Raw genomic sequence first — 25,445 nt, forward strand, 5'->3', positions numbered from 1 at the left:
CAGAGTGAGGCAGTAAACAAAGAAAAATGAGATGAACTGGCACACAGAACTGTCTCAAACCCATTCCTAAATCTGCCTACAATACTCAATTGTTTCAAAGAAATTTTCACTTTTAACTGATATTAATTCTTAAGATAAATATCAAATATGCTTTCTTTGGTATGTCAGCCATCAATGAGGTATTGCTAGATAAAGTATGTACCTCCTGCTCTATGCATTTAGAAAAAGCCTAAACAAGTCTACAATAGTAAAAATAGTAGGAACAAGTACTCAAGAGCAATTATCACAAGCTACTCAAGGAACTAAGAAGCATAATAAAGTTATTTATTGCATTTATTTAAGAATACTAAGTGAAAAACAGGAAGATTTCTCATATCATAGGAACCAGTGTTTCTAAAGAACACAGGAAATTCTAGAAGGGACATGAGGCCAGGTAAACTTGAAGAGCAAGTATGATAAAAGCGGAACTAATATCCAGTTTCATTCTTATGCCTTAGTTTAAAATCTCATACAGTGTGACAATTCCTCACACTGTTTTCCATTATCAAGTTCCCCTACTAAAAAAGAACATAAAGCTATGTGTTGATAACATATGCGGTAGTGAATAACCATGAAAGATTCCCTGAGTATACCTAAAAGACTAAAATTTAAGTGTTCTAATTTTCCTTTAATTTTTAAAAAGAAACTCACTAGTTATAATTATATGCTGAAATAAAACCCTTAAATACACATTTTGGAAGCACATTTTCAAACTATAATCTTACAAGGTATTTTATTTGTTACATAAATTTAATTAAATACAGAGAAGCAAAAAGAAAATACAAAACTCACCCATATCATACCATTTAGGGATAATCACCATCAAGATTTTCACATATAATCTTTGAGCCCTTTTCTAGGCATTATATTACACATACTCTTTTTTTTTTTTTTTTTGAGACAGGAGTCTCACTCTGTCACCCAGGCTGGAGTGCAATGGCACGATCTCGGCTCACTGCACCCTTGCCTCCTGGTTTCAAGCGATTCTCCTGCCTCGGCCTCCTGAGTAGCTGGGATTAAAGGCACGTGCCACCACGCCCAGATAATTTTTGTATTTTTAGTAGAGGTGCGGCTTCACCATGTTGGCCAGGCTGGTCTCGAACTCCTAACCTCGTGATCCACCCACCTCAGCCTCCCAATGTGCTGGGATTACAGGTGTGAGCCACTGTGCCCAGCCTATACGTACTCTTAAAAAGCCTAGACATAAAAGCTTCTCTATTATCTTTAGAAGGCATTAATAATGGATTAAAATATTCTCCTATACTTTCTATAGGATTTTAATACTGATTAAATTTGATAATATGCCAAACAATAACAAATATGTAACAACTTAGGCACAATTATTAAGTATTAAATGCAATAAATAATCCTGTCACTTAAAATAACCAGGCTAAATTCTTTTCTGAAATCCTCAAACTTCTGAAGTTTAAAAACTAAAATAGCACTATATATTTCTTCAAATCATTAATCCTGGGATACTAAATAAAATTCTCTTTTTCTCTAGCTAAACACTTCCCTGCTATAATAGTTCACCTTAATTGGTAGACTGGGTAGATTTTTTAAAAATGTAATGTGAAATTGCTCTTTTAAAAATATAGTGACTTTCAAATCCACTATACTAAAAAGAAAATCAAATTAATTCTAGATGATGTTTACTATAACGTTTTTCCTGAAATATTTTTTAAATGTGTTTTTTAAATATCAAACTTTCTAAACCTCAAAAGTTGCAAATACAGGACAGGCATGGTGGCTCATGCCTGTAATCCCAGCGCTTTGGGAGGCCAAGGCAGGTGGATCACTTGAGGTCAGCAGTTTGAGACAAGCCTGGCCAACATGGTGAAACTCCATCTCTACTAAAAATACAAAAATTAGCTAGGTGTGGTGGCACACATCTGTAGTCCCAGCTACGTATGAGGCTGAGTGAGGTACGAGAATTGCTTGACCCTGGGAGGCAGACGTTGCAGTGAGCCAAGATCACACCACTGCACTTCAGCATGGGCAACAGAGTGAGACTCCTTCTCAAAAAAAGTTGCAAATACATACATAAAAATAGAAACAGCCTGGACACAGTGGCTCATGCCTGTAATCCCAGCACTTTGGGAGGCCGAGGCAGGCAGATCACTTGAGGTCAGGAGTTCGAGACCAACCTGGCCAACATGGTGAAACCCCATCTCTACCAAAAATACAAAAATTAGCCAGGCATGGTGGTGTGTGCCTGTAATCCTAGGTACTTGGGAGGCCAAGGCAGGAGAATCCCATGAATCTGGGAGGCGGAGGCTGCAGTGAGCTGAGATCGCGCCAGTGCACTCCAGCCTGGGCGACAGAGCAAGACTATGTCTCAAAAAAGAAAAAAAAAAAAAGAAAAGGGTGCTATGAATATAATATTAAATGTCAAAAAGAGATAAAGTTGGCATAGCAGAGAGTTTGTTTTGTTTTAATTCAGATGTCAGGGGAACTTTATAGACTGTTGATAGCAGTATCTTTATCAGGTAAGAATAGTCCTTTGGATTAAATGTGATAGGGAACATATTTCAGTAGCAATTTTAACAACTCCAGTCTCATCTACCCACTATCCCACTGCATAAAACCACCTAGACTTGAATAGAATTGCATATTTGAGGAACAGTCCAAAAGGCCAGGTAAACAGATGACAGAATTATGTCTATCATCATTCAGACTACCAATGTACATTGGTTGGTAAACTGTTATAATATAGAAAAAAATGAACCTAGTTTTAAAATACACTGAATTTCCAAAATTGTTAAGCCTACTTTATTAAACTTTAGAAGGCAATCTTAAATTTTCAGCTTTACTTCTATAAAAAAAAAAAATTAACAGGCCGGGCGTAGCGGCTCACACCTGTAATCCCAGCACTTTGGGAGGTCAAAGCGGGTGGACTACCTGAGGTCGGGAGTTAGAGAACACAGCCTGACCAACATAGAGAAACCTCGTCTCTACTAAAAATACAAAAATTAGCAGGGCATAGTGGTGCATGCCTGTAATCCCAGCTACTCAGAAGGCTGAGGCAGGAGACTCACTTGAACCCGGGAGGCGGAGGTTGCAATGAGCCATTACACTCCAGCCTGGGCAACAAGAGCGAAACTCCATCTCAAAAAAAATAAATAAAAACTAACAACTGAGCATTGGGAAATTCAAAATCTCAGTGATAACTCCAAAACATGCAATCCTTTCATTTATTTATTTTTTAATCCTGGTCTCATTGTACATGCAATACTTTCTAATATATTATCTGTAATAGCTTATTCTTTAAGATCTATGAAAAGGAAACAGTTCTGAAAGAAAACATTCTGGAAAAGCCTGCCAAAATTTTAAGCTTTTTGGAGTTAACATGGGAGATAGATCTTTGGAGAAAAAAGTAATGATGTCAATCTAAGACAATATTCCATTAACAGTACTGGTAGAGTTATTTCACAATTTAGCATACATAATGTCACACGACTGTAGAAATGTTTCCGAACATGCATATTAACAAAAATATTTTTAAAAATTTCTTCCCACAAGAATAAGTCTTAATGATTGTTTTCTTAAACAGTTACTGACATCACTCAGTTATACCAAGCACTGAGAGAAGTAAATAAGACTCTCCAATATGTAGATTGGAAGTTTGTTTTTTAACAAATCACCAAGCAAAATTATTAGCTAGCCATGTAATATCATCACCGCTTGCATATCACAAATTTTTAAAACTTTTACTGATTGTTTTCCTTCCACGATTTTGAAAACAAACTGAATGTAAAAGGGGGTCTGAGGAATCAAGGCCATGTGTGGTGGCTCCTGCCTATAATCCCAGCACTCTGGGAGGCTGAGGCGGGTGGATCACCTGAGGTCAGGAGCTTGAGATCAGCCTGGCTAACACGGCGAAACCCTGTCTCTACTAAAACAATACAAAAATTAGCCAGGCATGGTGGTTGCATGCCTGTAATCTCAGCTACTTGGAGGCTGAGGCAGAAGAATCACTTGAACCCGGGAGGCGGAGGTTGCAGTGAGCCGAGATCGCGCTACTGCACTCCAGCCTGGGCGACAGAACAAGACTCTGTCTCAAAAAAAAATAATAATAATAATAATCTCTATTTTTAGAACAACCAGTAAAAGAAACAGTCACCTGGGCATGAGTAAAGCAAAGGAAGCCAGGCCAACAGACTCTCTGAGAGTGTTCAAATCTCAAGTTAACACCTGACAGTATTTACTATTCAGAAGGATTTTAGATACTAATAAACTATTGTACAAAATGACAAACTAGACTATTCTGAAAATAAACAATTATCTATCGCAGGTGACTGTCTTGTTAAAGGACTTAAACAAAACTCAAGGGAGATCAAGGTCAAAATAAGACAGTTTGTAATGAATCTAATTATGAGTGAATTTTAGCAGCTATGAAAGTTAGAAACATAGATATGTGCTGAAAAATAAAGATGTATTTCTAAAAAATGAAGGAAAAATTTCAAAGGATACAATGAAAAACTGGCTAACATTTCACTATGAGGAAACATCCCTAATTCTACCCACAAGCAAAGAGGGGTGGATACAGAAAAAAAAAATGTTGAAATTACATGTTAATTCAGAAAGTATCTTTGGTGAGGATGTGACATCAGTGGACTACCTGCAGATTCATACCAATGTTTTCATTCCAGGAATACTCACTACTTTTGTGTGCTATGTTCAAATAAGATATTTTGTTTTGTCATCTGTGAAATTATTTTAAAATGTAACACATTAACACCTTATCCTAATTCACAAAGAGAACATGTCGTTGTGAAAAACTGAGAACAATTTCAGGACTCTTCTAAGCTAAAAGGAATATGCCAAAAAAAGCAATGCATGGGAGAAAAATATGAATGGTAAAATTTCATTTACTCAATAAAATTTTGCAATGAAAGGATCTAAAAATCTATAGTTCAAACCTTTTGTTTTATAGATGAGGAGGCTAAAGCCTAAAGGTCAACTGGCTTGTCCATAATCGCAGAACTTTTAGCTTTGGTTCCAAAACTGCCTGGGTAGATTACCTCCTAAAACTTTCAACACAGTAAAATTAACCTTTCTCCCATTTCAGCTTTTTAATGCTTTCATTATTTGTTTTCCTATCATTCTTTATATTCGTAACATTATGTATTCCAATAATTTACATCATTTCACAATTTAAGATGCCTTGCACATTGCTTCTATTATTTGACAATGTACAACTAGACAAAGTCTCATAATACTTCTATTAAAAATGTTTTATTTAAAAAGCGCCACCAACTTTTTTAAAGTGTCACATTAAGCTGGCATGTGGAGAAAAAAACTGTAGCCATATGCATGGGATTTTATGTAGCTATGTACTCGATTCCATGAAAAACATACTTACCGTGGCAGCCCCTGCATCACACGGTACATGTGTACACGATACAGAGCACCTACTTAAAGAAACACACTCACCAACACATACTGTCAACTTTTGCAAGTATTACAAGGGGAAAAACTTGTTTTTACTGTTAAGCAGACTTCTTGCCAATTTTTTCAAAAGGTATTTTGGACTGATCTGCTGCTTTTGGTAACATTTTCAATGAAGAGGATAAATACTTAGGTTGGCTTAATTTGACCTGTGTTGACAATAGTCTTACTTTAGAAAACTATGCCCAAAGAACTCATTATCATCTTTCTCATCCAAACTCCCCTAAGTAAAATTTAGTTGGTTTCACATATTACAAAGCTAAACTTCACATACCAGGATCCTCAGATAAGCTTGGCGTATCTATGACCTATGTATCTACACACAATTGCTTAAGTTATACTAAAGAACTTTACCATGACGCATAATCCCATGCCAAATAAATGAGATGCCCTTTTCTTAAGTTAAAGTGAAACTATTGTCAAGAAAAGCCAACACAATGATCAACCACAATGTAATTTAAGTTCAATTACTGGGTATTCACAAAATATTCTTGGAATAAGAAACGTAATAGGTGCAAAAGACAGCTAAAGTGGGTTTGTCATTTTTTTTTCTCTTTTCTTTGTATAATGGTGGCTAAGAGCACGAGGTAACAGTGGCTGCTTGCATTTTTCACATGTAACAAAAACACTTAATGACTCCCAAAGGAAATACATTTTTTAACAAGCTAATCCATGATTTGTTTCCTAGACCCCTGCCTAAACCCTTGTTCATATGCAGCCCAAGGGTGTCAAATGTAAAAATCTGAAGGAAAAGAATCCTTTCAGTAAATGAGTATCTTTAGAATAAAAGGAAAATGATTAGCTTTTTTTTCTTTTCTGAATATGAAAACAACCCCAAAATAATGAATTGTGAACAGGCAGATTTAGAATAGCTATGCCAAAGGCCTCCAGAAAAGATAGGGGGGTCTATCAATAACATCTTTGAAAAAATCTAAAAGGAATCAATTAAATTTTGATCAGAGTTAACACAGCCACTAAGAGATGGCTGCTGTGAAATAATTTTTTAATTACTCACTTAAAACAGGCTATATACTTCTCTAAACGTATTTACATCACATAGGGATTAAAAAACAAAACCAAAAGTAACACCTCTGCAAGTGGTTCCTAACTAGTTTACAAAAGTTACCAAAAATGCACACTTACAGAGAACACATTAAAACCAATTTCATAAGAATATTGCAGAACATACTTACTATGTCTTTTTAAAATTCCATGGCAGACATCATCTGCCTCTGAAGTGGCTACTTCCTTGGTTTTGGTAAATTTTATTAATCAAGAGTTCTATTCCTTATTTGACCAAAGCAAATGCATTTTACTTTGAACGTGTTCAAACTTAAGTGAGTTGCTTTTGAAGGAAGTGCTAAAGAAATTGGAAACTAGATAAAGAAAACATACCTTTGGTTCTAAAAAGTACCCTTTGAAGTAGCGATACTGAACTGATACTCCTCTACTGAGTACAATGGTTGCTTTCCATAACATGCTGTGAAGAAAGAAAATTAAAAGCAGCAGCATCAATATCAAACTACAGTGCATAAAGACTTAATTCACAAAACCCCTCAAATAAAACGTATGATCAATATTACTTATTTATTCCTACACAAAATTTTACAGGCCTACTCTGTAGCAGGCAATGGGAACACGGGTATATATTGCAGAAAGAGCCTCGTCTTCAAAGAGCTTCCTTTGCTGTATGGGTAGATAGAAAAATAACCAAAGAAGATAGATACAAGGAAGTTCTGGAGGAGGCTTTTAAAAGGAAGGAAGGTTTTAATGAGGAAGGACTGTCTGAGCTGAGGTCTAAATGATGAGAAGGAACCAGCCATATAGAGCCAGGATAAGTTTCAAAACAGAAAATTCAAGTCGTACAAAAGTGGAAGCCAGAGTCAGAATCTTCTCTGACTTCCCACTTAGCGAGGGATGTTACATGGCTGATAAGAGACTTTGGGTCATAGCTTTTGTGTCACAAATGAGAGATAAACATGAGTTACACTCCTGTTCTTGACTATCCCTTATTCTAAGCTGTCCTACCCAGTCTCTGGCTATTCCTTAGACAAGCAGTCAGAACCTGTATCTTGCTTCAGGCCAATGTCTTTCTCTGAACTATGTTATTCTAACAGAAACTAAAGATTTGACTCAGCTTCCTTAAGGTCAAGAATTCACTACAATTCATTACTGTAACTGAGTTTTAGCTTCAAATAATAAACTAGTGCTATCCAAAGCATGGTCCCAGACCATCATTAGTAGCTGGGAGCTTCTTAGAAATGCAAATTCTCAGGCCCCACTCAGACTTATTGAATTAGGAACTCTGGGGGTGGGGGCCCACTAACCTGTATTTTAACAAGCCTCCAGGTAACTTTTTTTTTTGAGACGGAGTCTCGCTCTGTCATCCAGGCTGGAGTGCAGTGGCGCAATCTTGGCTCACTGCAAGCTCCGCCTCCTGGGTTCATGCTATTCTCCCACCTCAGCCTCCCAAGTAGCTGGGACTACAGGCACCCGCCACCACGCCTGGCTAACTTTGTTTTTTTATTTTTAGTAGAGACGGGTTTCACCGCATTAGCCAGGATGGTTTCGATCTCCTGACCTCATGATCCACCTGCCTCAGCCTCCCAAAGTGCTGGGATTACAGGCATGAGCCACCGGGCCTGGCCACCTCCAGGTAACTTTTATCAACACCTTGAGAACCCCTGTCATAGACCATTAACCAAACGTTAATACAGCATGAGCAGTTTAGCCCTACCTGGCTCTGCTAAGACAGGTTTTAGGGCATTGTCCTCACTCTGATACAAGTTTACCTCCTAAAATAAATACAGATGTAGCTCATTGTATTGCATTTATTATACTTCACAGATACTGTGTTTTTTACAAATTGAAGGTCTGTGGCAAACCTGAGTCGAACAAGTCTATCAGTGCCATTTTCCCAACATGTGCTTACTTCGTGTCTATGTCACAGTTTGGCAAATCTCATAATGTTTCAAACTTTTTTGTTATTAGTGTATCTGTTATGGTAATTGCATGCTACAGAAAAATATTTCATGAAAGGAACAGTTAATCAATGTAGTAAACTTCACTGTCTTATTTTAAGAAATTGACACTGTCCTTCAACCTTCAGCAACCACGACTCTGATCAGTTAGCAGCCATCAACATTGAGACAAAACTCTCCACCAGCAAAAAGATTGCAATTCACTAAAGGCTCAAATGATCATATCATTTTTTAGCAATAAAGTATTTTTTAATTAAGGTATGTACATTTTTAAAAATCACTGCTTTAAACAAACCAACATGGAACATGTATATATATGTAACAAACCTGCACGTTCTGCACATGTACCCTAGAACTTAAAGTATAATAATAAAAAATAAATAAATAATAAATAAATACAAATCACTGCTTTAAAGCAAGAATAGCAAATGCTGGCAGGCGTGGTGGCTCATGCCTGTAATCCCAACACTTTGGGAGGCTGAGGTGGGCAGATCACGAGGTCAGGAGTTCAAAACCAGCCTGACCAACATTATGAAACCACATCTCTACTAAAAATATAAAAATTAGCCAGGCGAGGTGGCACGTGCCTGTAATCCCAGCTACTCAGGAGGCTGAGGCAGGAGACTTGCTTGAACCCGGGAGGCTGAGGTTGCAGTGAGCCCAGATCGCGCCACTGTACTCCAGCCTGGGCGACAGAGTGAGACTCCATCTCAAAACAAAAACAAAAACAAAAAAAAGAATAGCAAATGCTTGACACATGTTCCCCAATTTTCCCCAATAAGCCTCAGAATCCTTTTCAACAGAGGTTTCTAGGTGGACTCTTCCAATTAAGAATAGAAAGTTGCCATTTCTGCTAACCCAAAAAGGAAAAAAAAGGGGGGGGGGGCAAATTCCCAGTACTACCTCATCTACAAAACAGCCAGTTGGAGCATGTGAAACTAGCCCCAGATGTGCAGAGTAGAATTACTAATAAGCTTTGAAAAATGTGCTGCAGCCTCTCTCTCAGCCATTATTTCTCAATCTCCAGGAGCAGAATCTAGGTATGTGTAATTTTTTTCAAGTCCTCCCAAGTGAGTCTAATGCGATCCCTGGTAAAGAACCACTAAATGAAAACAAGAGATGAAGAAGGCAAAGCAGTGAGTCTTTTCACTCCACTTGTCTAAGCAAATGTGGCAAATTTAAGAATGAACCAGAACCCAGGCATAGTGGCTTATACCCAGCATGCTGGGAGGCCGAGGCGGGAGGGCAGCTTGAGCCCAGGAGTTCACCAACAGCCTGGGTCTCAACACAGTGAAACCTCATCTCTATAAAAAAATTTTAATTAGCGGGGCATGATGGTGTACACCTCGCTACTCGAGAGGCTGAGGCAGGAAGATCACTGGAGCCCAGGAGTTTGAGGTTAGAGTGAACTGAAATCGCGTCATTGCACTCCAGCCTGTGTGACAGAATGAGACCCTGTCTAAAAAAATTTAAAAAAAGAATCAGAACTATTTGGTGAATTAACGACAAAATAATCTGATGAAATTAAATCAAAACCAGGAAAGACGGGTAGTCGTACGGCGGTTTAGTGCAGCTGCCTAATTCTGAATTGCCCATATATCCTTTCCCAAAATACCATAAAATCTACAAGGAGGGCAAATGAAACCACAAGTGACCCACATCTTCAGCAGTATTAGGAAAACAATACCATGACCTTCAAGTTATCTCTAAGTAGAAAAAAATTCCAGGAGAGCTCTAGCTGCCATGAGCCTGTGGGTAGAGAGAGCTGGTAAGAGAAAGCTTAAGACGCTCCCTGAAAGAGAGGGGCACAGCAGACTTAGAGGTAGAGCACATTAGAATTCCAAAGAAACAGAATTCTAAAACTCACGAATATTGTCTAAAGGCACATGGATTCCTGTGTCATCTACTCCCTTCTCCCTGTGAAACACTGTTTATCTGCTACCTGTGAATCAGTTCTATTTCATCGTACATGCGCAACATATGAACAACTGGTCCTCCTAAAATTGTTAAGTGTCTTATCCTGTTCACTTCTTTTTGAGCAAGTTGGCTGAAACTGACTTAGGACAGGCAGGGGTGTGTTTTAGAGACAAGTTCAGAAAGATAAGAGGTTTTACTTCAGACCAGAGTGGCTGATCTGAAAATCGAAGAAAAAATAGCCACTTGAAGGAAATACTAGTCTGTGAAAGACTAGTAAAGAATATATACTATTAAAATAATACTATTTACCAACAGAACTCTTATAAGGAGAGCTGAGAATTGGCTGAGAAAATGTATCATACTAGTGACAAACTAGTGACAAAAAGGCAGTTCTGTGTTTTTAAATTTTCTTTCCCCTAGCTTACATTACTGTTACTGTTTTACTTTCCTTTGCTTTACCACCAGTGCTCCTCAAACTATTTGCTGGGAATGACCAGCAGTTTTTGTTTGCTTTACTCAACCTGTCTGGTGACCAATATTCTGATCTACATACCCAGTTCAATGAGATGTGTCCACAGTGACATGCATGGAGTCAAACTGCTATACACATTTCTAAATGCTTGCTCTCAATTTTTGTATTTCTCACATCATGGAATTTTTTTTAAAGTCTTTTGGACTGGTACTGGTGCAGAGGCCACATTTTAAGTCATGCTGCTCTACAGGAAAATAGAGCCTTAGCAATCACCTAATCTGGCACTGGATATACTTGTATGCTATTTAGGAAAACCTGTAACACTTCCAACTATCCACAGTGGGGTAGGTGCCACCTCTGCTGACATCCACTCATCTATGCTAACCCCTTTATTGTGTAGATGAGTTAACTGAGGCCTACAGACATCAGCCGCCCGAGCTCATACTTAACTGCAGAAGAGTGGCTGACATCCAGATTTACCTTTCTCTATCCACTGGGCCCATACTAAGTTTACTGATGGATTCAATGCCACTAGTGAATACATTTCTTTATATTAGCTAAGATACCTAAGTATGTGTTCCACTCTCTGCTCCTTTTAACACCACACACTTCAAGGAAATACTTTTATAGGCAAATACAAAAATTAGATCTCTTATCAAGAATATGTACTGACAATTAAAAAAAGGAATCAGAAAAAATGAAAAAGAAGAAAAGAATATATACTGACCAGACAAACGTTAATGCCTTAAAATGTTTCTTTAAATAAGAAAGCAAGGTGGGAGGATCTCAAGTCCAGGAATTTGAGATCAGCCTGGGCAACATAGCCAGACACCACCTTTGCGCCGAAAAAAAAACCCAAACGAACAAACAGACAAACAAAAATTAATGTCATCTCCACACCAAAAACAAAAAACAAAAAAACAACCACAATTAACTAGGCATGGTGATGAGTGCCTATAGTCACAGCTACTCAGGAGGCTGGGGCGCACGGACAGCTTCAGCCCAGGAGTTCAAGGCTGCTTTGAGCGAGGATCACACCACTGTACTCCAGCCTGGGTAACAGAGTGAGACCCTGGCTAACTAATTATGGTGGTAAGTACCTAAAGAACCAGTCAATAATTAAAAGTATATTCAATAGTATATTCAATTATCCTGAGCTGTAAAAATAAAAAATACATTGAAAAAAAAAAGAAAGTGGTTAAGAGGCGGGGATTAACGGTAACAGAGGAACCTGTTTTTCCCACACAAATTTTTTAAAATTACTTCACTCATAAAACTATGCAACGTGATAACGTTGATAAAAATTATAACTGTAAGAAAAAATACCAAGATACCTTAAAAGCCCCTAACATCATAAGGTTAACGTCACAGTTATTCTGTAACCTCACATTTCCATACTCACCTTTCACCTGTGTCATTCTCTGGACGAAGAGCCACAGCATTTTGAGGATTCCATTTTCCCAAAGCATCACAGCTTCCACATATTGCAAAAACTTCTCCTAAAGAAACAGAACAATCAGTCACAGTGGGATAAGTAGGGAAGTTTGCATTAGTTCAACCAGATATGCTGCCTCCTTTAGCAGAGATGAAAGAGCCTCACCAGATATAGGTTTGGGCCCAGGTACCTACCACTCACTCACATCTGCCTATTAACTCGACTCACCTTTCTAGAACCAAAGCCAGAGAAAAGGGGGAAGGCATACGGATGAAGTTTTCTTCATCTCTTCAACTACTCATTGAGCCAGTAACAAGCACCCAAGAATACAAATGGGATAAAACCACAGTCTCTGCTTTCAAGACAGCTTCCAATTTTAACAAGCAAACACTAAATGCCTATCAGTACTCTAAAGGGTAATTAATCAATATTTTCTAGAAAGTCAAACAGTAGCTATTAATAAGTTTCGCATCAAGAACATTATTAAGGCCAGGCATGGTGGCTCACACCTGTAATCCCAGCACTCTGGGAAGCTGAGGTGGGCGTGTGGGGGCAGGTGCCTGTAATCCCAGCTACTCAGGAGGCTGAGGCAGGAGAATTCACTTGAACCCAGGAGGCAGAGGTTGCAGTGAGCTGAAATCACACCACTACACTCCAGCCTGGGCAACAGAGCAAGACTCTATCTCAAAAACAACAAAAACAAAACTATCAATGAGACAGCAGAAATGTAATTAAAAACCCATGAAAACAAAGACTTCTATAGTTGGAAAATCTAGTACTTCTTGGTTTTTGGAGACGGAGTTTTGCTCTGTTGCCCAGGCTGGAATGCAGTGGCATGATCTGGGCTCACTGCAAACTCCACCTCCCGGGTTCAAGCAATTCTCCTGCCTCAGCCTCCCTAGTAGCTGGGATTACAAGTGTGCACCATCACGACCGGCTAATTTTTGTATTTTTAATAAAGATGGGGTCACCATGTTGGCTAGGTTGGTCCTGAACGCCTGACCTCAGGTGATCTGCCTGCTTGGCCTCCCAAAGTGCTGGGATTACAGGCATGAGCCACCGTGCCCAGCCAAAATTGAGTACTTCTTAACTAAGGTAATGACTATCATTTCTTTTGAACACTTATCAATAGACTTTAAAAGCCAACATACAGCTACCACCTCTTCTTGCTACCACCTCTTCTTGCTAAATTTTATATATTTAGCAGAACACACTTGGACAAAAGTACATAGAAGTCTCTGACTTAAATATCAACACATTCTGAATACAATTAAAATTCATAAAGGAAAAGATAATGAACTGAGTCCAACTGCCAATTTGGCTCAAGACAGACTCCTCCACATTCTGAGAACAGCTGGGATTCCAAGCTTGAGGCACTGCTCTAGTAAGATTAGAATTGTACTCAGCTTTAGCCACCTGCATGAGCATTTTATTAGCTTGGACTGTCTAAAAATTAACTAAAATTCCAAGTGTGACAGTCATTCAGATTTCAGGGCTCTAAATACATGTGAGCCAGGCACAGCGGCCCATGCCTGTAATCCCAGCACTGTGGGAGGCCAAGGCAGGGAGATCACTTGAGGCCAGGAGTTCCAGAACAGATTGGCCAACATAGCAAAACCCTGTCTCTACTAAAAATACAAAAAGGCCAGGTGTGATTGGCTCATGCCTGTAATCCCAGCACTTTGGGGGACTGAGGTGGGCGGATCACTTGAGGTCAGGAGTTCAAGACCAGCCTGGCCAACATGGTGAAACCTCGTCTCTACTGAAAATAAAAAATTAGCTGGGTGCAGGCCGGGTGCGGTGGCTCATGCCTATAATCCCAGCACTTTGGGAGGCCAAGGCGGGCAGATCACTAGGTCAGGAGTGCAAGACCAGCCTGGCCAACATAGTGAAACCCCATCTCTACTAAAAATACAAAAATTAGCTGGGCATGGTAGCAGGCACCTGTAATCCTAGCTACTCGGGAGGCTGAGGCAGGAGAATCAATTGAACCCGGGAGGCTGAGGCTGCAGTGAGCCGAGATCACGCCAGTGCACTCCAGCCTGGGCGACAGAGCGAGACTCTTGAAAACAAAAAAAAATTAGCCGGGTACAGTGGCAAGCACCTGTAATCGCAGCTACTCAGGAGGATGAGGCAGGAGAATCGCTTGAACCTGGCAGGCGGAGGGTGCAGTGAGCCAAGATCATGCCACTGCACTTCAGCCTGGGTGACAGGGCAAGACTCTGTCTCGAAAAAATATTTTTGTAAATAAATAGATAAAAACACAAAGTTAGCTGAGCATGGAGGCGCAAGCCTGTAATTCCAGCTACTCGGGAGGCTGAGGAATGAGAATCACTTGAACCTGGGGGAGGTAGAGGTTGCAGTGAGCCAAGATAGCACCACTGCGCTCCAGCCTGGGCAACATAGTGAGACCCTCACCCTGTCTGTACAAAAACAAATTTTTTTAAGAATAATTTTAAAATTAGCCAGGCATTGTGTTGTGCACCTACAGTCCCAGCTCCTCATGAGGCTGAGTCAGGAGGATCACCAGAGTCCAGGAGTTTGAGGAGCTATGACTCCACCACTGCACTCCAACCTGGGCAATAGAGGGAGACCCTGTTATCTTTTTTTTTTTTTTTTTGAGATGGAGTCTCACTCCATCGCCCAGGCTGGAGTACAGTGACGCAATCTCAGCTCACTACAACTTCCACCTCCAGGGTTCAAGCAATTCTCCTGTCTCAGCCTCCCGAGTAGCTGGGACTACAGGCATGCGCCATCATGCCTGGCTAATTTTTGTATTTTTAGTAGAGATGGAGTTTCACCTTGTTGGTCCGGTTGGTCTCAAACTCCTGACCTCAGATGATCCACCCACCTGGGCCTCCCAAAGTGCTGGGATTATAGGCATGAGCCACCACGCCCGGCCAACCCTGTCTCTTAACAAAAAAAAAGAAAAACAAAAAAAACTTCTTCATGGACTCGTTATTTCTCATCCCCCACATAAAACAGCAGGCTACTTTTTGCTATGAAAAGAACAAACTCCAATTGGAAAAAGTAAAATGGGGAATCAATGGTTCACTTTCCTCTTATAGGTGCTCCTGCATTTTACCAATTCCCCCTGCAATGTTACTTTCTCTTTCTGCTGATACCAGGGGAATATGGCTGCTGAAAATGATGAAATTTTTCACTAAAACAAACAGACCTTTCTTTAATTGCCTCTCATTTATAAAAGATTATGAAGACTTGGCTGGGCGCGGTGGCTCACAACTATAATCCCAGCACTTTGGGAGGCCGAGGCAGGTGGATCACAAGGTCAGGAGATCGAGACCATCCTAGCTAACACAGTGAAACCCCGTCTCTACTAAAAATACAAAAAATTAGCCAGGCGTGGTGGCGGGCACCTGTAGTCCCAGCTACTTGGGAGGCTGAGGCAGGAAAAGGGCATGAACCCAGGAGGCGGAGCTTGCAGCAAGCCAAGATCGTGCCACTGCACTCCAGCCTGGGCAACAGAGCGAGACTCCGTCTCAATAAAAAAAACAAAAAAGATTATGAAGACTTGAATGCTCACTAAAGGAATCTGCAAACAGCACCTCCGCATACTGTTTCCTCTCCTGGTTGTAATTGCTTCCCCCAAGGTCAGCCGTCTCTGCACTACCATTCTCGCTACATTTAGCAGAGGATCCTCCCTCCTGTGCAGTGCGGAAATCAAGGTGATGGGGGAATTGAGGTGGGGTCTTCCCCAATATCCCCTTGCTGTCCCTCAGCCTCCTCTTTGGCACATACAGAGTCATCTATATCCACATCCACCATTATCTCCTTCCCTCTAATCCCTGACAATAAGCATCCCCCTGACCCCAATCAAGCTGACTGACACTTCTGTGGCCAGTTCTGCGGTCAGTCCATTTGCCTGACATGGCCAGCTCCTTCTAGCTTTAACTGCCTGCCTACAACTCCCCAGAAGGAGAAAATTCCGTCTTCTCTCCACGGAAGTGGCCACACACTAAACCAGAGGTGAGCACTTGGCTCAAGGGAGCTAACCCATCAGCTGACTAGCAATCTTCAATCTGCTGAATTCTGCCCAGGGGTAGAACTATACCAGATCATCTTGGCTAAGAATTTGAACTTAGACTCACACACACTCTGCCAATTGCTGTGATGAATGCTAGAATAAAGAAGCTAGATGTAGTGTGAGTCATTCACTCATTCTTTGAATATAGATATACTATGCCCCTGCTCCGATCCGGGCACTCTGCTAGGTGCAGGAATTCAGCATAAACAAGACAAGGTCACATTTTGACCAGGCACGGTCTGTAATCTCACACCTGTAATCTCAGCACTTTGGGGGACCAAGGTAGGCTGATGACCTGAGGTCAGGAGTTTGAGACTGGCCTGGCCAACACGGTAAAACCCCATCTCTACAAAAAATACAAAAATTAGCCAGGTGTGGTGTCAGGCGTTTGTAATCCCAGCTACTCAGGAGCCCAAAACAGGAGAATCGCTTGAACTCGAGGAGCGGAGGTTGCAGTGAGCCAAGATCACGTCATTGCACTCCAGCCTGGGCAACAGAGTGAGACTCCATCTCAAAAAAAAAAAAAAAAAAAAAGGGCTGGGCACGGTGGCTCCTACCTGTAATCCAGCACTTTGGGAGGCCAAGAGGCAGGTGGATCATGAGGTCAGAAGTTCGAGACCAAACTGGACAAGATAGTGAAACCCTGTCTCTCCTAAAAATACAAAAATTAGCCAGGCACAGTGACGGACACCTGTAATCCCAGCTACTGGGGAGGCTGAGGCAGGAGAATTGCTTAAACCCAGGAGGCGGAAGTTGCAGTGAGTCAGGATCGCGCCACTGCACTCTAGCCTGGGCGACAGAGCAAGACTCCGTCTCAAAAAAAAAAAAAAAAAAAGTAACGTTTTCAACAGAGTTTACAGTCTGTCACTCAAATAATTCTATAAAATCTCCAAGAGGTGCTATAAAATAGAGCCAGAACCTAGTGGAATCTGGAAGCTGGCAGTGGAGACAGGGGAGAGAACAGAAGGAACAGGGGGAGTATGAGAGTGGGCAAAGATCTAGGCAGAGGAAACAGCATTGAGAAAGTCCTAAAAGAGGAAGAAAGGGAAGGAATGCAGCACATTTAAGGAACTGAAAGGCCAGTATAGCCAGAGTGCATAAAACCGAGAGGTACCTCAGTTTTATGAGAGCCCAGGTGTGATACGGCTTTGACATGCTATCTTACACTAAAATTATCTCACAGCACTTTAACGGACAGCAAAAAATACAATGAAGCTAAAAACATATTCACACATAGGAATAAGGTTATCCCAGCCAATTGTTTCACCAACTTATTCTTTCTTTTTTTTCTTTTTTTTTCTTTTTTGAGACAGAGTCTGGCTCTGTCACCCAGGGTGGAGTGCAATGGCACGATCTCAGGTCACTGCAACCTCTGCCTCCTGGGTTCAAGCAATTCTCCTGCTTCAGCCTCCCAAGTAGCTGGGATTACAGGCACATGCCACCACATCCGGATAATTTTTGTATTTTTAGTAGAGATGGGGTTTTACCATGTTGGCCAGGCTGGTCTTGAACTCCTGACCTCAAGTGATCTACCCGCCTCAGCCTCCCAAAGTGCTGAGATTACAGGCATGAGCCACTGTGCCCGGCCTACCAACTTCTTGCACTAGCAAAGTTTCCTTCATTTTCATACTGCCTAGAAACCACAGCCCAACCATCTCTGCCCTGTGCAAAATTAGGTATAAATTCATAGCTTTCTTGGGAAAACATGAGAACAAGACAGTGTTTGAGGAGGTTTTTGGTGTGTTTACTATGCTCCAAGCACATTTCTGCTATCAGGCAAGACCTATAGATATTTTCATCTAAAAAACCAGGCCCACTCTAATAGCAACTCCATATTTAAGGTAATCCAGATAAGAAACATGCTAATTTAATTTTAATTGTTTTAAAGTAAAACTTTTACAATACCTGGTAAAAGAGTTCCTCTTATTTCAAAGGCAACCTGAGAAGGTGTCATTCTGATGGATTTATTTTATGATGTCGTGCTAGAAAAAAAAAGAAAAGTAACTTATAGTATAAAAATGTATGCCTTAGATAGCCATCATCAAGAAACAACTTCACCCAAGAGCTATTTATATTTTTAAAAGCAATATTTAATGTCTTTGCAGTTTTATGGTGGGATTGGTTTTGTTTTTGTTTTTTAAAGTAACTTTAGTGCGGGTGGTGGGGGGAGAAACAAGTGAAAAAGCAAAAAATAAACCAGGCACAGTGCCTCATGCCTGTAATACAAACACTTAAGGAGGCTGAGGCAGGAGGATGACTTGAGCCCAGGAATTTGAGACCAATCTGCGCAATATAGTGAGGCTTCATGTCTACACACACACACACGCCGGGCATGGGGAGCATGCCTGTAGTTCCAGCTACAGATTGAGATTGAGCTGGATCACTTTAGCATAGGATGTTGAGGCTGTAGTGAGCTGTGACTGTGCCACTGGACTCTAGCCTGAGCGATAGATCAAGACCCTGTCTCAAAAAAACAAAACACAAAGTCTCAATAAAGTTTTTTTTAAAAAAGCAAAACATGAAAATGAATCTCAATTATGAGCAAAAAAAGATTAATTTCAGAGTCCTTATATATACAGTGACTCAATTACTTGGGAAGTATCTAGCAAGTTTGAAGCCTAGTGCTACAAAGCTATTCTTTAAGAATGTATGTTCAAAAAGAAAACAAAACAGGACAGAATGCATGCCCGAAATACACATTGTAAAACAAAGTATCCAAACTTGTTATTTTTTAACTCGTCAAGATTATTTTGCTACATACTTTCTCTTTTGATAAGCAGCTGTTCTGAATTCAACCTATCTTTCCTGACCAGGGTAATACTGTGGTAGAGAAGAAAAACAACTAGAGAGAAAAAAGCTTGACTTAATGAATTTCTACTTTAACAAAAAGGAAACAACCAAAGTATCACCCACTAAAACAAACTACTTGTTATGTTCTGGAACAAGTTTGAGAATCTGCTTCTAAGACACAACGTAACTTACCATTAAAAGAAAAAGAAAAGAAAGAGTCCAGGCAAGTGGCTCACACCTGTAATCCCAGCACTTTGGGCGGCCCAGGTGGGCAGATCACTTGAGGTCAGGAGTTCAAGACCAGCCTGACCAACATGGAGAAACCCCGTCTCTACTGAAAACACAAAATTAGCCGGGCGTGGTGGTGCATGCCTGTAATCTCAGCTACTCAGGAGGCCAAGGCAGGAGAATTGCTTGAATCTGGGAGGTGGAGGTTGAGGTGAGCCCCCCCACCTGCCTCCCCCCAAAAAAAAGAAAAGAAAAAATTTTCTCACAAATAACTTTTCAGATTTTCTCTTTATTAACCCTAGGACCATCATTACTCAGGTTCTACAGGCTCAAATTTACAGCCTCAACTCTACCTACAACCTATTACCGAATCCCGATGATTCTATCTAATTGACCTTATATCCATTTTGTCAATTAGGATTCTTCCTCACATCCCTGGCTTGGAATCACTTTATTATAGAAATCTGAACTCCACAGTAAAAGGAATTTAAGGAGATTAAAAAAAGAATAAGAAAGAAGTCTAAACTCCAAGCCTTTGAAGTTCTTTTCCACTTATCCACATTTTGTCTAGCTAATTTTTTCATTTCTTCCCTGTCAGTCAAAGGAATCTGTTTCCCATCCACTAACTTAAGTACCTAAAGGAATATAAAAAATAGATTAATACACACATGTATATATAATATACTTTGAGATACTTACATAATTTAAATGAAGAACATACTCCATCCAAAGACACACCATATTCTACATAACTTCTCCAACACGCCCCAAAAAAACCTTTGCCCCCCGACCCCACCAATGTTCCTATAAGAATTCCAATCACATCTTTATTCTGCATAATGTACATTACTCTACCAGCTTAAATTTCATTTGCATTTATATGTTACCTTATGAAACAATTCTAAAGTACCTTTCATAGCTACCTTACATAGTCATTTTTCGAGTTCTGCTTTGCACCCTTCCCCTCCCCCTGAGTCATTTAATGAACACTGCTACACACAATTAACCACACTTCCCAGTCAAGGTAGATAGATCTATACCACCAGTTCTCACCAAAGGCAATTCTACCCTCCAGGGGATTATTTGGTAATGTCAGGAGGCATTTTTGGTTGTCACAACTGGGAGTGGCACTCCTAGCATCTAGCGGGTAAAGGCCAAGGAGTGCTGCTGAACACCATACAATACACAGAACAGCCCTCCACAAATAATTAATTGTCCAGCTCCAAACATCAACAGGGCTCAGGTTGAGATGAGGGTCAAGAGTCCAGGCTCCATGTTAGCTATAAACTATGTATCATCACATTTACATCAATTATAAAATGTAACACTGAATACATATGTATATATATATGTATATATATGTATATACGTATATATATACATATATACACATATATTTATAAATGTACATTGTCAAATATTCATCTCACAGAGCGCAAGACCACCAATGTGGAGTCATGTCATATTCAGATATGAAATTCCCTATTTGGCAACTCTACCATTTTGGTTAGAATATCCAATACTACACTAGTGAAAACCTTCCCTTTGGCCAGGCACGGTGGCTCATGCCTGTAATCCCAGCACTTTAGGAAGCTGAGGCGGGTGGATCACCTGAGGTCAGGAGTTCAAGACCAGTCTGGCCAACATGGTGAAACTTTGTCTCTACTGAAAATACAAAAATTGGCTGGGCATGGTGATGGGCACCCATAATCCCAGCTACCAAGGAGGCTGAGGCGGGAGAATTGCTTGAACCTGGGAGGCAGAGGTTGCAGTGAGCAAAGACAGTGCCACTGCACTCCAACCTGGGCAACACAGCGAGACTCTATCTCAAAAAAAAAAAAAAAAGACAGAAAAAAGGCCGGATGTGGTGACTCATGCCTGTAATCCCAGCACTTTGGGAGGCCGAGGCGGGCAGATCATGAGGTCAGGAATTCGAGACCACCCTGGTCAACATAGGGAAACCCCATCTCTACTAAAACTACAAAAATTATCTGGACATGGTGGCACGTGCCTATAGTCCCAGCTACTTGGGAAGCTGAGGCAGGAGAATCACTTGAACCCAGGAGGCGGAGGTTGTGGTGAGCCGAGATCACGCCACTGCACTCCAACCTGAGCAACACAGGGAGATTCCATCTCAAAAAAGAAAAAGAAAAAAAAAAGCCTTCCCTTCATCAAAATAATTTCTAAAATAAATAATGTATTATTCTACTTTCTGCATCTAAGAGTAAACATGGCGGCCAGGTGTGGTGGCTCATGCCTATAATCCGAGCACTTTGGGAGGCATGAGAATCACTTGAACCCAGAAGGCAGAGGTTGCAGTGAGCTGAGATTGTGCCACTGCACTCCCGCCTGGGTGACAGAGTGAGACTCTGTCTCAAATAAAAAAAAAAAAAAGCCTGACATTTAAGTTACTAAATTAATTTTAAGAGAGCAAATACTCCATCACCCATCAAAAGGGCTGAATGACCACTTCAGTCTTAACCTATAAGGTGCCCTTTCATTTGGTGTTTACTGCTGCGGTTCTCAACTAAGGACAACCTCATATACATGATTAAGTAGTTTGTATTTTGCTATTTGTTGACTAACTTTAAATAACTATTTTAATCAACTTAAGGGAAATCAGATATTATTCCTATGTACTAAAATCAACAGCTAGTATAAAATTATCTCTAGATTTCTACTGCATTAAGGCAAACGGAAAACTTCAGTAAATATAATAAAAGGGAAATGAACTGATTATAGAAATTGAGTCTTTTATAAGCCGGGCGCGGTGGCTCACGCTTGTAATCCCAGCACTTTGGGAGGCTGAGGCGGGTGGATCACGAGGTCAGGAGATCGAGACCACGGTGAAACCCCGTCTCTACTAAAAATACAAAAAAATTAGCCGGGCGTGGTGGCAGGCGCCTGTAGTCCCAGCTACTCGGAGAGGCTGAGGCAGGAGAATGGCGTGAACCCGGGAGGCGGAGCTTGCAGTGAGCCGAGATCGCGCCACTGCACTCCAGCCTGGGCGACAGAGCGAGACTCCGTCTCAAAAAAAAAAAAAAAAAAAAAAAGAAAGAAATTGAGTCTTTTATTCTCAAAGATGTTTAGAAGAGTGACGACAGTAACTTAGCGGTAAACAGCTGCAGTAAATGCACTATACAAAGCTATATACACAAGCACAAAAACACCTCCCAGAAAGCCTCTCCAGAAGTCAACAAAGCATCATCTTCCACTTGATTTACCAAAGTCAAGCAATCTGGTTTGATTTCCACCCTGAGCGCCCCCTCTCCCCAAACTTGATACCATACCAAATAGAAGCCTCGGAAGCTGTTCTAAATGCAATTTACTTGATTATGGACAGAGGCCAAAAGTCTGGTGCAGTGTTGAAGTATACAATTTTGGCATCCAGTTACCACCAAAACAGCAGTGACCAAGTAAAAAAACGACTGTGTTGTGAAACAAAAAAGGTATGCACCCACCCATACACCTTCTTCTAAACAAGGAAGAAAAAAAAAAATCACAACTTGGAAAGGGAAGGTCCGTTCTGGATATACATAAAAACAAGAGTAAGATGAAAAATGTTAGTCATTGTATGCACATGAGCTGACCAGATAATTTAACCAACTCGCCTGTTACCTCACATACAGACTACACTTCCTGAGATAGGCTTTTGCTTTTTGGTTTTTGAAAACATAACATCTATTTTGTACTTTTTGAAGAGAAACACTCAACAGCATTCTCATCTGAGATTCTGGGTAGTATTTAAACAACCATTTTTAAAAGACTCAAGCAATTGGCAAAATACAACATGGTAATTAATCCACATTTTTAAAAATTTCAGAGTTCACGCTACCTGCCAAAATAAATTTTACTCTATTCTTTTCCTCAAATAAACTTTCCCGACACGTGACACTACTGATTTACCAGGCTGGGAAACAAAAGGGATATGAAGTAAACCAAGGTACAGGGACATTTACTTTAGAGCTAAATTGAAGTCAGATATTTTTAGCTAAAGTGTTTTTCTGGCTACAAGGAACATATCTGTTTTCTTTCGAATTTTTTCAAGGAAAAAAGCTGTTTCCAGTTCTTCTTGCCCTTTCCCAGGCCTTGGCAGCGTTGATCCTCCTAACCAGCTAAATAAAGTAATACATAAAGTGCCTAACTTTCCCTGAGTTAATTTTTGCTCATCTTGGTGAAGGATCATTACGACCCTTGCTACATTTCTGACAAGTTGTGACTGTCATTCTGATTCCCATATACTTGAAGCCAATATCTTAATCAAACATGTTAAGACATTAATGGATCTTTATTTAAAAAGTGTTTCTGGAATAGGTTTCACTACGCCAAGTTAATTCCTTGATCAACTTTCTAAACAATGCAGTAACATTTTCCCAAATGTTTTCCATTCACTTTACCGTGATATTATTCACTTGTGTATGTTTCATACCTTTTTTCCTGTTTTAACTCGTACATAAAGATTCGATTCATCAACGTACTTTATGTACGTATCAAATATTACTCACTTTGCTACGATGAGTTTTTTTTTGTGGTCATTATTTCTCAGAGTCCAGCTTTCCCACGTCGTTATTTTGCAGATTTAAATTTTGTCTAGAATAATGGTTTTCTCTAGCTCTTGGTTCTTCCTAGTTCGTAAATCAGGAATGGATTGCACCATGTGCAGTTTTGCTTGTTTGCTTGGTGTTATTTGTATCCACGACATTAGGAATTTTGAAAAAAAAAAAGACTGATACCTTGTATTTATTTCTTAGTTAAGTCACAACTCGTCAGAAACGTAGCAAGGGGAAGCATGACGGGGTAGAGTAGTGGGTGAGAGCTGTGCAGAAATGGGAGGAGGCGACAGAAGAGTATGAAGAAAAAACATCGGGTCCAAACATCCTGCTCGGTTCCATCAGTTCCTCTCTGCAGGTCTACATCACACTAACAGCTGCCTTAAGGTGGAAGAATCCTCTACAATTCATGCCCGATTTCTTTTCCAGCCGGCCAGTGGGGTCTGGGGAGAGGGCTGATGAGGACACCTAAGTGGTTGAGGCCGTCTCTCCTACCTCAGCAAGGCGGTCTGAAGAGCTCTGGGAAAAGTAGAGCTTTGGAGAGAAGGGGCAGCAGACCTAAAAAACTGTATCGACGGCACTCGTGACTATTCCTGGAATCTTTTCCTAGGAAAGGCACTTTAGTTTCTTGGAATAACTGAATTATTTCAGAAAATAAGCAGTTGTCAAAACACGATGAGTAACTTAGGGACAGAGAGCGGCGGTGAGCCAGGGGGCCGCCGTGGGGCAGGGGATGTCCCCAGAGGACCGCACCTGCATTTTCGGTGTCTTTGTTCCCCGACTCAGTACTCTGCATATCTGCGGCGGTCCCATGCCCCAAGCACCCCGCTACGCCTCAAACGCTGCACGTATTTTTGAGAAGGGTACTAAGCCCCAGGCAGCCCAGCGGAAGCGCGGCAGTGAACAATGAAAGTCGAAGAGCGCGTCCCAGCCACCGACTTAGCGCGGCGAACGCCCGGCCGCCGTTCCCCTGCGGGCAGTGGCCGAGGCCCGGCCCGAGGACCCCGCCCGCGCCTCGGCCCCAGCGCCCCCCGCCCCGCCGCGTCCCGGGGAGCCCTGACAGCTCAGCCCGCCACGTGAGCGGCCGCCCGGACCCCGCACCCGGCTCGCCGCCTCACCTGCCGGCTTCGCTAGTCCGCAGGTCCACGTCGCCGCCGCCCCGCCCGAGAGCGAGGACCGCGGGCAGAGGGGCACCCGCCGTCCGTGCCTCGCCAGTGCTCCCCCAGGCGGCCTGCCGCGGCGTCGAGCGGCAGGAAGCAGCTACGCTCAAACCGGTTTCAGCTGCTCCAGACCAAACTGCCAGGCCACCCCGTGGGGCGGGGCCGGAGGGCGGAGGGGCGGGCCCTGACGTCACGCCCGGCGCCGTCCCAGCCAATCGGCAGCCGCGCGCGGGGGGTGCGGGCCCGCGCGTTCTTGGAAAGGGCTGACGTCCGCGGCCGAGGGCTGCCGGGCATCCCCCGTGTCCCCGCTGCCCTTCTCAGCCGACCCCGGCGCCCGCACCTTGGAGAACTGCCCTGGGGTCATAGGTGTGTACTGT

The 25,445-nt window shown here is 41.5% G+C and overlaps 1 protein-coding gene across 3 annotated transcripts in view; it reads right to left on the minus strand.

Moving 5' to 3' along the window:
• GPCPD1 (glycerophosphocholine phosphodiesterase 1) overlaps positions 1-25,182 on the minus strand; it is a 67,730-nt gene extending 42,548 nt beyond the window's left edge. Inside the window, exons 1-3 of one of the 3 annotated variants that reach the window (XM_030821948.1) lie at positions 25,027-25,182; positions 12,263-12,359; positions 6,886-6,970 (exon numbers count right to left, since the gene is read on the minus strand). In XM_030821948.1, coding sequence (XP_030677808.1) covers positions 6,886-6,969 — 84 coding nt within the window. In that variant the 5' untranslated portion in view covers position 6,970; positions 12,263-12,359; positions 25,027-25,182. Of the gene's footprint in view, positions 1-6,885; positions 6,971-12,262; positions 12,360-18,245; positions 18,326-25,026 lie in introns of those variants that run through there. The other 2 variants (XM_030821947.1, XM_030821949.1) reach the window with 2 other exon arrangements.
• Between the last annotated feature and the right edge of the window lie 263 nt (positions 25,183-25,445).

The sequence above is a fragment of the Nomascus leucogenys genome, chromosome 11 (genome assembly GCF_006542625.1).
Source record: "Nomascus leucogenys isolate Asia chromosome 11, Asia_NLE_v1, whole genome shotgun sequence".
Lineage (NCBI taxonomy): Eukaryota > Metazoa > Chordata > Mammalia > Primates > Hylobatidae > Nomascus > Nomascus leucogenys.